General features: G+C 36.5%; 1 protein-coding gene across 5 annotated transcripts in view; it reads right to left on the minus strand.

Moving 5' to 3' along the window:
- Positions 1-901: 901 nt before the first annotated feature.
- The window catches only part of LOC127862965 (golgin subfamily A member 4-like), a 61,734-nt gene continuing 48,364 nt past the window's right edge, over positions 902-14,271 (minus strand). For 3 of the 5 annotated variants that reach the window (XM_052402251.1, XM_052402243.1, XM_052402265.1), the window contains 7 exons: positions 12,881-13,002; positions 11,148-11,277; positions 9,511-9,579; positions 8,217-8,300; positions 6,875-6,922; positions 6,416-6,496; positions 902-2,152 (listed from right to left, as the gene is read on the minus strand). In XM_052402251.1, the coding sequence (XP_052258211.1) occupies positions 2,132-2,152; positions 6,416-6,496; positions 6,875-6,922; positions 8,217-8,300; positions 9,511-9,579; positions 11,148-11,277; positions 12,881-13,002 (555 nt within the window). In that variant the 3' untranslated portion in view covers positions 902-2,131. Of the gene's footprint in view, positions 2,153-6,415; positions 6,497-6,874; positions 6,923-8,216; positions 8,301-9,510; positions 9,580-11,147; positions 11,278-12,120; positions 12,702-12,768; positions 13,003-14,271 lie in introns of those variants that run through there. The other 2 variants (XR_008040887.1, XR_008040886.1) reach the window with 2 other exon arrangements.

Raw genomic sequence — 14,271 nt, forward strand, 5'->3', positions numbered from 1 at the left:
CCATTGTCTTACCAGGTGACAATCATTTATTATTTGCGATCCCGTACGTTTTTTTTTAATTATGCATGCCATATTAAAATGCCGTATTGGCATTACAGATTACAATCATATTTTATACCTATAAAAAGACATATTTATGTTTAGCCGGCCATGGCTAATTTAAGAGAATGAAATCAACTATGCACTGGCATTCTAGTATGCACTAGGCCAACTAGGGACCTGGGGTGTGTGCCCCAAAAGGTTCACTGCCTTTAGGCCTCCACGGTGCAAATCCGAGGCTGGTACGAAAGCACGTGGCATATATAATATTTAATGGTAGCGATTGGTGTAATGGCGGACGCGGAGAGTATTCAGGGGAGATAATCGGGTAATTACTAAATTCTGGAACGGTTTATTGAATGGTAGGTATCCTTCTTCAAGGCTACTACGCTGCTAGAAGAAGATTGCCAGTCCCTATGTGCTGAAAGTCCCTAATGTTGTGTTACTAATGTAACTTAATAAACTAATACTATTTATTAAGATGTTTACTTGCTGAGGTTGGGACAGAATTACTGATCTGATAGAAAAAGTGCGTATCTATACTGCCCAATCATTTGGTGTTAATCGAAAATTTCGTACACATTTACTTGACAGTGGTGCGACTTAACGATGCAAGCAAATAATTGGGGTTCGATTTAAATTAACGCAATCGAAAATATAGATTTAATATGTATATATATGGATTTAAAAACAACACTCATCAATAACGTTCTTTATGTAGTTTTCAATAATTAAACCTCGACCGAAATTAAAGTACGCTATACATGTATGTATAAACTAAAAGAAACAAAAAAGCCTAAGAAGTACATGTACGGCAAGTAAAAACGGTGTTGGGGTAAAAATCGCCAATTATACCGTTAAAGAGATTTTCATCATTTTTATTTCATCAGATAAATATATATACTTCATTATACAAATAACACGTTTTTTTTCCTGGAATGTACATACATGTGTTCCGACAACATTTAACAACCAATTCTGTACATAATCTGTACAATTAACAATGTAAAATTCGAAAAATATCAACAACTAAATAACTTAAGAAACTAACGCAAGTTAAAGGGACATATCGGCGGCATTTGCCCATATGCGCACGAGCAATAAAACCACGAACATTTAGTGACTTGTAGCCCTACACTTTTCATTTTATTCCTAAGAACAGATGCAACCAAGGCAATTAACTTTTCATCGATACTCCGATATTCCCAGTGGGAATGAAAAGCGCACATTTAAAAGAAAATATTAAGACACTGAAAAGTGTCATTATAAATAATGTTCGAGTGCATTGCCGTAATACATTTCATCCATAATGGTTTGTATCACTACTACCGCATGGCAAAAAGTGTCCTTGGTTACAATTATAAAACTAAAATGTTCTACGGACCATTTACATTTTGTTGAAGAAATCATTTAATAAAAATGAATACCGTAAAGATAATCATGTAATTGGGAAATGCGATACTTTATACGCCGTCAACATGTTCCTTAAACCTCGGATAATTCTCACATGTAAAAAAAAAAAAATGCTAGATATATGAACTAACCGTGTCTTAGAGGCACTATAAGGTATTGCACAATACGTGAATATAAATTAAGCTGAAAGCGGAGTAGGGGAAGCATAACCAAATATCTAGGATGATTTGGTGATTCAGTACCAAATTACAAAATAATGTACCCATTATAACGGGTAGAGATGGCAGGAAGAGAGAGCAGTCTGATGCGATGCAGACTGTAAAGACGAAACAAAGACACAGTGGTTAATGACGTCATGACGCGATAGAGTCAACGATGACGTCACGAAGTCACATAGCGGATGATGACGTAATACAAAGAAGATCTCAATAATGCCGTCAGAAACCAACAGGAGCCAGTGATGACGTCCCAATGCGACATCAACGATGACATTACACGGTCACAAGTTACCGACATCAACTATAGTAAAAATTGATGGCCAAGGCGATGACTGCATGAAGCAAAGGCACCAGCGATGACGTCAAAGGGCGACTGATTGGATAATTACGTCTACAAGCATCTGCGGTTATGTGTATTTCGCTCAGCACGTATATCAGATGATACATGGCACATTTCATCGCTATGAGGGTAGAAGCCAACTCTGAAAGGAACAGAATAACAAGTAATGCATCTACTTTAACTTAATCTTGTATGTATTTTACATTTATTGCATCATGTGCCATAAGCTTATATAAATACTCTTTGAGACCATTTCCTGGGAGGAACCAATCCTTGGTAACTGTAACCATTCCTCAACTACGACTTAAGTATGGTGAGACACAAACAATGAGTTATTCCATAAAATAAATAAATAAAACATAACGATGATTTAATGATGATTACAAATGTACTCATTATACCATATGCGTTAAGTTTCGTTGTACCTAACAAACTTCCAAAACGATTTGTTTTGTTTGATTCAGATGATGACTTCAACTCTCAAAATGCTATTGTTATTTGTATCCCATTTTGGAATCTTAATCAACTATGATGACAGAAGATAAAAATATAAGAGCAACGATCTGTGACGACAGAGCTTAATGAATGTGAGTCAATTATCTTTCAAGAATAGCCTGTGCAATCCGTACAGGCAAATAAGGGTGGACACTTTCCGCTGTAAATGAAGTAAACACAAATCCCGTCTATAGGGAAAGTGTCGTCCCTGATTAGCCTGTGTGGACAGGACCGGCTAATATGGGACGATACTTTACGCACAAAGAATAAACCCTGTTTTCCCGAATTTTGAAGGCCTTTGCAAACAGTTTGGATCCAGATGAGACGCCACAAAACGTGGCGTCTCATCAGGATCCAAACTGTTTGCTATTGTGATAGTATTCTTTGAAAAAAATCGAAGAAAATGCTAATTTTACAAAATCAGCAGACGACATTTTAGCAGACGACAATTTCCCAGCATGCAAAGGGTTAATGAATGCGCTTAAAGTATCTTTCCAGAATAGCCAGTGAAGTCTGTACAGGCCAAGAAGCATTGACACTCTCCGGCAATTTTTTTTCTCGTCTTTACGGAAAGTGTCGTCCCTGATAAGCCTCTGCAGAAAGCATTAAACCCTGTTTTCCCAGATTGCGGCTCATTATAATCCTGGGGGCCGCTTCATAAACGATCGTACGACAATGTTTACTTACGGGAGAATTTTGTAATCTTAATAAGTAGACGAACTAGCTCGCCATGCTTGTCAAATATATAACGGGCTTGAGATGTCAATGTAAATAATTAAGTACTGAAAATTTATAATCATATGATATATGATATGAACTTTAGCAATTTTGTATCTTCCAAAACTGTATCGTATCGTTAATGTGTACTACGATGTTTAATCCCGTGTTTGCAATTGATTATGAATACTTAAGGGTATGAAAAGCCATCATGTTTACCATAAACTCCCTGGTTTAATGAAAGACATTTCTGATGTAAACACCATCCCCGGCATATATTGGGCATTACGTATTTTAAGAGCCGCTTGATTTTCCGAGCAGTTAAAAGATACTAACACCAAGTCATGTAAGTTCCCTTTGTACCCGTTGATCTCCATACTCAAATAATGAAAATTTCTAATATGTGTGGGACACAAATTTTCGTTGACTTATTGGGCTTACCGATCAACAAACTTAACTCAAAAACAAACAAAAAAATGACCGAAAAAGATTATGTCCCGAATAAGTATGCGTTTTCGGTATAAACACAAAGTACTGACTTCCAGGACTAGTTAAATTCCAAAATAATATTTTAGCCCCGCTCTGTGAAAAGAGGGTTTAATGCATGTGCGTAAAGTGTCGCCAGAGACAAGCCCGTGCATTCAGCACAGGCTAATAGAATGCACAGGCTAATAGAATGCACAGGCTAATAGAATGCACAGGCTAATAGAATGCACAGGCTAATAGAATGCACAGGCTAATAAAATGCACAGGCTAATAGAATGCACAGGCTAATAGAATGCACAGGCTAATAGAATGCACAGGCTAATCAGGGACGACATTTTCCGCTTTTAAGATAATTTCATTTTACGGAACTAGCAAAAATTTGTTAAGGCGGAGTGTCGTTCATGATCAGCCTGTTCGGACCGCACAGGCTAATCTTGGACAAAACTTTTCGCACATGCATAAAATCCCCTTTCCACAGAGCTAGGCTCATTTAATTTGCGTTAATCTTTCTTCTTTACTTTACTTGTAGAAACCATAAGAGCATAACAGCGTATCATTTGAATATTTTTGTAAACTACTAACTTAGTCATAAATAAAAGGTGTCATAAGACAACAGATTAATATGTCCATAAATACTGTAAAATCGTGATAATTCGTGAGACAAATATTTTCGTTGATTTCCTGGTTTGACCGATCCACGAATTTAACACAAATACATTTGAAAATGACCGCTGCAAAATTCATAATTGTTTTTCCAAAATCAGAAAAATACGAATTAACGTGCCCTCGAAAATGTCGTATGAATGATTTTACAGTATGATTAAAGACAGACATGGGAAAACCAACGCACAAACTCCCGTGAATATCCAGGAATTAAAATATAATAACTAAAAACTTAAAAAAAACACCCTATTTCCCATACACAAAAAAAGAAATACATCAGTAATTAAAAAACGTAATAATAAAAAGTCGAACCAGTCCTTGTTTAGCTGTGGAAACAAAATACAAGATGTTCAAATATAAAGGATTGGGCTGGCTCAGTGAAAAGGGGTTAGAATGCATGTGCGTAAAGTGTCATTCCAGATAAGCCTTTGCAGTTCGCACATGCTAATCAGGGACGACACTTTCCGCCTAAACTGGGTTTTCGTCAAGAACACTCTCCTTTAAAAAAAAGCGGAAAGTGTCGTCGCTGATTAGCCTGTGTGGACTCCACATGCTAATCCGGGACGACACTTTGAGCACATACATTAAACCCCATTTTCGTAGAGTGCGCCCCATTATTGTATATTAACTCTAGTTTAAAGAATAATGATAACAAATAACGAATTTAATTTTTAAAGAATGCAAAGATGTATTAGATTCAAAATCAGAAGGACAACGATAACAAATGGAATGACCAGGAGAACATTCACAAGATATGCTTTAGAGTACATTATTAAGATATTGGAGTTTGTTTAAGGTTTAGGAGTACACAACAAATCACTTACAGTCTTGAAAGATGTGTATCAATGTTGTAAGGTGTGTTATCAGTGTGTAAAATGTGTATCAATATTGTAACAGGCGTTATTAGTGTTGTAACATGAATATACATGTGTTATCAGTGTTGTAACATGTGTAATCAATGTTGCAACACACATTATCCATGTTGTAACATGTGTCATCAGTATTGTAATGTGTGTTATCAGTATTGTAACATGTGTTATCAGTATTGTAACATGTGTAATCAATGTTGTAATATGTGTTATCAGTATTGTAAAATGTGTTATCAGTGTGTAAAATGTGTTATCAGTATTGTAACATGTGTTATCAGTATTGTAGCATGTGTTATCAGTATTGTAACATGTGTTATCAGTATTTAAATAAGTGTTATCAGTATTGTAATATGTGTCATCAGTATTCAAACATGTGTTATCAGTATTGTAACATGTGTTATCAGTATTGTAATATGTGTTATCAGTATTGTAACATGTGTTATCAGTATTGTAATATGTGTTATCAGTATTGTAATATGTGTTATCAGTATTGTAACATGTGTTATCAGTATTGTAGCATGTGTTATCAGTATTGTAAATGTGTTATCAGTATTGTAACATGTGTTTTCAGTATTGTAACGTGTGTTATCAGTATTTAACATGTGTTATCAGTATTTAACATGTGTATTAGTATTGTAACATGTGTTATCAGTATTGTAACATGTGTTATCAGTATTGTAGCATGTGTTATCAGTATTGTAACATGTGTTATCGGTATTGTAAAATATGTTATCAGTGTGTAAAATGTGTTATCAGTGTGTACAATGTGTTATCAGTGTTGTTTAATGTGTTATCAGTGTTGTAACAGGCATTATCAGTGTTGTAGTATGTGTTGTCAGTGATTTAAAAGGTGTTATCAACATTGTAAGATGCATTGCCATTATCAGTGTTGTTACATGTTTATCAATGTTGTAACATGTGTTATCAATGCTGTTACAGGTGTCATCAGTGGTGAGAAGTGTGTAATCAGTGTAGTAAAATGTGTTATAAATGTTGTAACATGTGCTATCAGTGTTGTACGGATGTAATTAGAAATTAAGAAATGTAGAAATAATTCACATAATAAACTTATAACATTATAAGTGGAATGATGGACAGAATGTCAGCTTGAGTCAAATATACCAATGTAACCGCTCTAAAACTATAAGCTAAAATGTTAACTCGATAACTCATACATTTTTCTCCTCTTTAGCCAATAGCTGCCTCATTTGGTCTTCGGTGAACTGTACCACTGTGCCTATCACTCGGGTCAATGTCTGAAACATACATCAATCGCGTCACGTAACAATTATTTTTATTCCTAAAATAGAAAGTTATACGACCCATTCCTCATCATATGTGTCAACATTCCCATAATTTACAAAGCTCTTTATGTCCAGAGACCCAATGGTTAAGAATGAAAATGAAAATGAAAGAAAATAACATTTTATAAACATTTTTAACGCTTTCTGCGCGGATTGAGGGTGTTCTGCTTGTTCTAGTAAGCCCGGAAAGAGCCACCCTTAGTCTTGTAAGAGTTAAAGAGCGTTAAAATATCATCTTTTCAGAAACAGAATCGTTGTGCCCTAGGCTTTCAATGTAATCGAGCTTAAAACAAAATTAGGTTTAAACCAAAAACAATCGCAATTTTTTACCTTCTTCTCTCCGCCCATCATGTACTTGTAGAGAATATTTCGTAAATACTGAAACAAAAGCAGATATAATAATATGACAATTTACATGTATATCAAATTAAGACACAGCAAAAATAACTATTTTTTGTGGGACATTATTTCGTTGATTTCCTGTGTTAATAGAGCCACAAATTTAACACAAACACATCGGAAAATGACTGATACAAATTCTTTTTTTTTTCAAAATAAGAAATCCATGAATGTACATGTCCACAAATAGTCCTTATTTTAAAAACAACAAACTTTCTTACCAACGAATACAAATGATTTTACGATATACAATTATAATAATGGACAGATTACAGTACCAAATCAATATTAACACTTTTTAACAAGATATACTATGCCTCCACACTTGCAGGCAATTGTTATCAATTTGTGCACTTATAAACACTCCAACCGATTGAACGACGGAGAGGTTCAAGGCATTGACCCTCAAGATTTTTTAAGTGAAGCGCGTGAGAATGGCTTATCGCATCAGGTCACAATTTAAATTCGATAACAAAACATATTGTGCATTCTGAACATGATCCGCAGAAACCTCTTTCAAGTATGTATATGTTTTTTTTGTGAAAACCGGTAATAAACTCAATCTCAAGAAGAATTAGAAAATTTAAGTCCACGATCAAACTGCAACTTCAGACATTACATGCCTACAACAATTCTATGACGCTTCAAGGGACATAAGAATGTCCATTATAAAAACAACTAGCAAATCTGTAATCATAGTTCAAGGGAAGTTGTAAATCTGAAAACTTTTTTGTTAAGAATTACTTATGTCATACATAAATAAGTATAAAATATTTCGGTATTTATGTAATGTAAAATGTGTTAAAAAGGAAGAAGGAATCATATAGTAAATTAGTTTGTGAATTGATAGTTATAACACAGGGCATACATGGTAAAATATGTATATTCATGTACATGTCTTTGTAAATTGGTTGTATATACATATATTACAACATGAATCAATAAGTAAATCAATGAAACAGGAAAACAAAATTATAAAAAATATAACTAAGCCGTGCTATGTGAAAAAGGGGGTTAAATGCATGTGTGTAAAGTGTCGTCCCAGATAAGCCTGTGCAGTCCGCACAGGCTAGTCAGTGACAACACTTTCTGCTTTTAAGATATTTATTTTTTACAGAAAATATTCTTCTTAGCGAAAATCAAGTTAATGCGGAAAGTGTCGTCCCTGATTAGCCTGTACAGACTGCACAGGCTCATCAGGGACAGCACTTTACGCACATTCATTAAACCCTCTTTACACAGAGCACGGCCAATATAGAGAATGTGGACTCGCCTCCAGTTGTGTGGGTTCAGTGAGCAGGGGACCAGTGGGTGTGCCATCTGAGAAGTAGCCGGGACTCGACGGGGGCATCCTCTCCTGGGGAAACAACAAGGGGCACATTTAGGTCATGCTATTCGAAAAGGGGGTTTAATGCATATTCGTAAAGTGTCGTCCCAGATGAGCCTGTTCAGTGTGCTCAGGATAATCAAGAGACAACACTTTACGCTTTTATTGCATTTTTCATTTCAAGAAAGAACTCTACTTCATGAAAATTTCAGTTTAGGCGGAGGGAAAGTGTTGTCCCTAATTAGTCTGTGTGGACTGCACAGGCTAATCTGGGACAGTATTTTACGCATATGCATTAAACCCTCTTTTCACAGAGCATGGCTCATTTATTTTCGATTTCATGTGTTCGGGGCCTAAAATTACCTCTAACAGAAGCCCTTAAAGTGTAATTATGTATGTTTTGTATTATTTTCTAAAATTATGTTTAGTGTTTTTGTTGAGTCAACTAGCACCATTAAAGAAACAGCACAGACCCTCTGACAGCCTCTTTTCTTCCTCATGATGAAGAAGTCAGACACAGAGCAAGCCAAAAATGTTAAACAAACTAGTTCCGAGTGGCTTAGGGAAAGATTGCCCTAACCACTATTTGTTTGCTCTTTCTGTCCTACAAGTACCGAAAGCATTATTTCTTAAAGCGGGTATATACGATTTTTTATATGTGTTTAATTGTAAAATATTGATAAAATATGTAACAATAACACAAAATAGGCAAGACAAATTATACATTAAAGCCGAATTTCATAAAATGCAGCAAAGACAAATTAGCGCCCCGAGCCGATAATGACGTACATATTTTCCTACAATAACCGAAGCATTCGTCTTTGTATTAGGATCGGAGATAGTGTTCCTGTGTCGTATGAATAGATGTCATTGCAGGAATTCAAATAAACCGTTAAACTAAGTTTAGATGCACATCGTACGTGTATGGTATACATGCTGGCGAATTCGGCTGTACAGCCGTTTTCAATTTCAGAATTAAATATCTGGCTTATTTCGCATTTTTCGACACATGTTTTTCTTAACTTTTATTTTAATTTATATTGAAATATATATATAAAGTTTTTTACACAGTTTATATAAATTCATAAATATTTGACAAAATCGTATATACCCGCTTTAATGAACTTCTATACCAGCCAATTTACCTTGCTGGAGTAATGGATCTCATTCGGGTGATTCTGAGCCAGAACACTTTTTAACATGATTCGTTTGAAAAGCACTATACAACAAGTGACTTTACCTTTCCGGAGTGTTGCCGCTCTCTTAGTCGGGTCTGAGCCAGCTCTCCCTCCAGCTGAGACACTCGTGCCTACAAACATCAAACACACTGCATGTGGATCAGTGATTGTGTAGTGTGGGTGTATGTTAAAAGACCTCATATCTCCTAACAATGTTTATTAATTTCATGTAAAACAAAGACAGCCAAGTGTTGTTTACAAATACAGAACATATGAAAACATTAATTGACTTAAATAATCAGTTCAGATAATGAAAAATGGTGGTAATATGGGGTGAGAAGTGAGAAAGAGGGCAAATAAGAAAGGGTTGGTAATATGAACAGTAAATAATATGAATGGAAGGTGGAAAATAGCAAAAGGAAGTTATATATAAAGGAGGTAATACCAAATGAAAGAACCATAAAAGAGGAGAATTATAAACGGGAGGTAATAATGGTGGGGCAGTAATATAATATTATAATATAAACAAGGGCTGTTTGTAAAACATGCATGCCCCCCCCCCACATTTGGGCTGTCAGTTATAGTGGCAGCCAGTGTGTGAATACGTTTTTTGTCACTGTGACCTTGACCTTTGACCTAGTGACCTGAAAATCAAGGGGGGTCATCTGCCAGTCATGATCAATGTACCTATGAAGTTTCATGATCCTAGGCCTAATTATTCTTGAGTTATCATCAGGAAACCATTTTACTGTTTCGAGTCACTGTGACCTTGACCTTTGACCTAGTGATCTGAAAATTAATAGGGGTCATCTGCGAGTTATGATCAATGTACCTATGAAGTTTCATAATTCTAGGCGTAAGCGTTCTTGAGTTATCATCCGGAAACCATTTCACTATTTCGAGTCACTGTGACCTTGACCTTTGACCTAGTGAACTGAAAATCGATAGGGGTCATCTGCCAGTCATTATCAATGTACCTATGAAGTTTCATGATCCTAGGCGCAAGCATTCTTGAGTTACCATTCGGAAACCATTTTACTGTTTCGAGTCACTGTTACCTTGATCTTTGACCTAGTGACCAGAAAATCAATAGGGGTCATCTGCCAGTCATGATCAATGTACCTATTAAGTTTCATGATCCTAGGTGTAAGCATTCTTGAGTTATCATAAGAAAACCATTTTACTGTTTCGAGTCACTGTGACCTTGACCTTTGACCGAGTGACCTGAAAATCAATAGGGGTCATCTGCCAGTCATGATCAATGTACCTATGAAGTTTCATGATCCTAGGCATTAGCATTCTTGAGTTATCATCCAGAAACCATTTTACTATTTCGAGTCACTGTGACCTTGACCTTTGACCTAGTGACTTAAAAATCGATAGGGGTCATCTGCCAGTCATGATCAATGTACCTATGAAGTTTCATGATCCTAGGCCTAAGCATTCCTGAATTATCATCCGGACACTGTGACCTTGACCTTTGACCTTGTGACCTGAAAATCAATAGGGGTCATCTGCCAGTCATGATCAATGTACCTATGAAGTTTCATGATCCTAGGCCTAAGCGTTCTTGAGTTATCATCCGGAAACCATCTGGTGGACGGACCGACCGACGGACCGACCGACATGTGCAAAACAATTTACCCCCTGGGGGTGGGGGGGGGGGGGGGTTGTCATATAAATGGGAGATAATCCTCACCCGAAGGTTGTATATCTGCAGCTCAGGAGTGTCCTCCCCTGTCTCTATGGGTCCATTGGCCGGCAAGGAGAGGAGTGGAGTCCCCAGCCTTCCCATGGCACGCTCTCCTTTCAACTCTAGGACCTCCAATCTACAGTGTACAGTGGGTGTTTTTCACCATTTTGGGATTGGGACCGGTTCCCTTCTGATTGGGAAAAATTACGTTGTTTTGAGTAAAATTGGGAAATTAGTATTGTTGTTGTTTTGCTAAAAAAAGCATCAAAATTGAGAATAAAAGTGTTTTCAGTATTATATTTACTAAGGTTGACTTAATATAGCTAGATGAGAGATTAGCAAAATGCTGAGATCTAAAAAAAGAATAGTTTTTTTGAGACCTTCAATTGGGAATTTTTAGATCTAATAGCGGACCTGATTTTGAACATTAAAAAAAAACACTGGTACAGAGACAGTATTGCAAGAAATACCGTACTTCACCATGTACAACACGCATCTAAATGTTTACTGACACAGCTATAAACATATATGATCCTTGCTCTGAGATAATGAAGCTTACTGCATCACGGTGCCTATACCACGTGACTTTTTCGAATCTGTGTTGGGAGAATAAAGCGCGACCCAGTTAACATTTTTAAGGATATCTTTTAAAATATTTCACCATTTTTAATGGGATAACGTGGAGAGCCGACTCATTCGTCAGAGTTTTCTACAGGTATCATGATGTTTTAAAAAAATAAGTATTTTTTTCAGTAAAGTGCAACCGTGCGTTTGAAAAGTTAGAAAATGTCTGATCAGTGTGGGGACTTCATATTACAAACGCGCCGTTGCACTTCACTAAAAAAATACTTATTTGTTTTCAAAGATCAATACACCTATAGAAAACTCTCACGAATGAGCCGGCTCTCCACTTTATCCCATTAAAAATGGTGAAATATTTAAAAAGGCATCATTAAAAATCTTAACTGGGTCGTGTTTTATTCTCCCAACACATTTCTTAAAAAGTCACGTGGTATAGGCACCGTGTGCATGTGCGTTAAGTATTGTCCCAGATTAGCCTGTGGGGATAAATCAGGGACGACACTTTCAATCTTCATGGATTTTTAGTTTTAAGGATTCTCTTCTAAACGCAACTCCAGTTCAGGCGTAAAGTGTTGGACATAATTAGCCTGTGCAGACTGCACAGGCTTATCTGGGACGACACTTTACGTACATGCACTTAGCTTGATCTTCCCTGAGTGAGACTCCTGGTTTTCAATTGTCAATGCTTGCCTGTGCTTGATTAAAACAGACAATACCTAATCTGTTTGCAACGGCCAGCATTTAGAGTTCAGAAGTTAATTTTTCAGTTGAACATAAAAGAAAAGCCTATGCAGTAAGTATATTAATCACTTATTAATTTTTTTTTCCAAAACAGATACATCAACTGGATTAGCTCCCCTAAGAGTTTTTTCCAACAAATACACTGAACATGATCAAGGGCTAAAATTTAAACAATAGTGTTTCTACAAGTTATGCATTCCTCCTAAATTTACATCCTAAAACACTCAACCGACTTACCTGTGTTTCTCCCTCATGTCCTCTATCATCAGTCTATGACCTTGTTGAGGTGTATCAGCTGACCTACCTGTGTTTCTCCCTCATGTCCTCTATGACCTTGTTGAGGTGTATCAGCTGACCTACCTGTGTTTCTCCCTCATGTCCTCTATGACCTTGTTGAGGTGTATCAGCTGACCTACCTGTGTTTCTCCCTCATGTCCTCTATGACCTTGTTGAGGTGTATCAGCTGATGTCCCACATCTCCCACGCCGAGACCGGCCTGCACCACGTCCATGGTCTGCTGATGATAGTGTAGCAGCTCCTGTAACACATTTACAGGGCTATTTTTCACCTCTTTCAGAAAAGGCCATTGCTGCGTAATTTTGTAGGGGGAAAAAATGTGTCATAAACTGTTCAAAATTGTGAAAAATGAGTTGCGATCTGTCAAAATTGTGATAAAATGTGTACTTTTTAATGTTGTGAAAATTTGAGTCATAAACTTTTGTATATTATACCAATATGAGTAGCAAAATTCTCAAATATTTGAAAAACGGCCATTCTCTAAGAACGAAAAAAGCCTTGATTTAGGTCGCAGTGGTGTAGTGGATATGGTGTCCGCCTGGGTCGCAGTGGTGTAGTGGATATGGTGTCCGCCTGGCGATCGGAAGGTCATGGGTTTGATCCTGACTGTGAGAGCATTTGTTAAGATTTCCCCCATAGATACCAAGTACTGGGTCTAGTCCCAGGAAATGGACTCGAGAACCTTATGCTTTCTATGCGATCGAGCTTAAATAAATAGGTTTAAACAAACACATTGAAGGGCCAATAACTTTGACAAATGGCCATAACAACGGTCACAATGGCAGGGACCAAAACGATGAAAAGAGGACATAAGAAGTCAGAAACTGATCAAAATTGCAGGTCGTAACTTTGAAAAGAAGCCAAAAGAAATTAGAATATACATTTCGAGCCCAATAACTTTGAAAAGTGGCCATAAGAAATCAGAAACCGGTAAAACTTTCAAGGGGCATAACTTTAAAAAGTGGCAATACAAAATTAGAAACAAGTCACAATAATAAGTAACAAGCCATAATCTTGCTGAACCAGACAATAGCAGCACATGTAAGCAAAATAACACATGGCAGGAGGCATTACCTTTAAGAGGCCATAAGAAATTAGAAACCGGTCACAAACATGTGATAAGCTATAATACTTCATAGTCTGGTTGTTGTACCATAGCCCATAGCAGCTCATGTAAGCTACAGAAAACATCATAGGGTCCTTTAATTATCATAGGGTCCATTAATTATCATAGGGTCCATTAATTATCAAAGGGTCCATTAATTATCATAGGGTCCACTAATTATCATAGGGTCCATTAATTATCAAAGGGTCCATTAATTATCATAGGGTCCATTAATTATCAAAGGGTCCATTAATTATCATAGGGTCCATTAATTTAACACTTTACCACTTTGATTCATATTTTGATGCATTTTAGGTCCCTTAGAAAGTTTTATTTACTAGATTCAAGTTTTAAAGGCTTCATTTCAAACCCTAAAATAATAATTAACAGCAAACAGCATAAAAC

Source organism: Dreissena polymorpha, chromosome 1 (assembly GCF_020536995.1).
Source record: "Dreissena polymorpha isolate Duluth1 chromosome 1, UMN_Dpol_1.0, whole genome shotgun sequence".
Classification (NCBI taxonomy): domain Eukaryota; kingdom Metazoa; phylum Mollusca; class Bivalvia; order Myida; family Dreissenidae; genus Dreissena; species Dreissena polymorpha.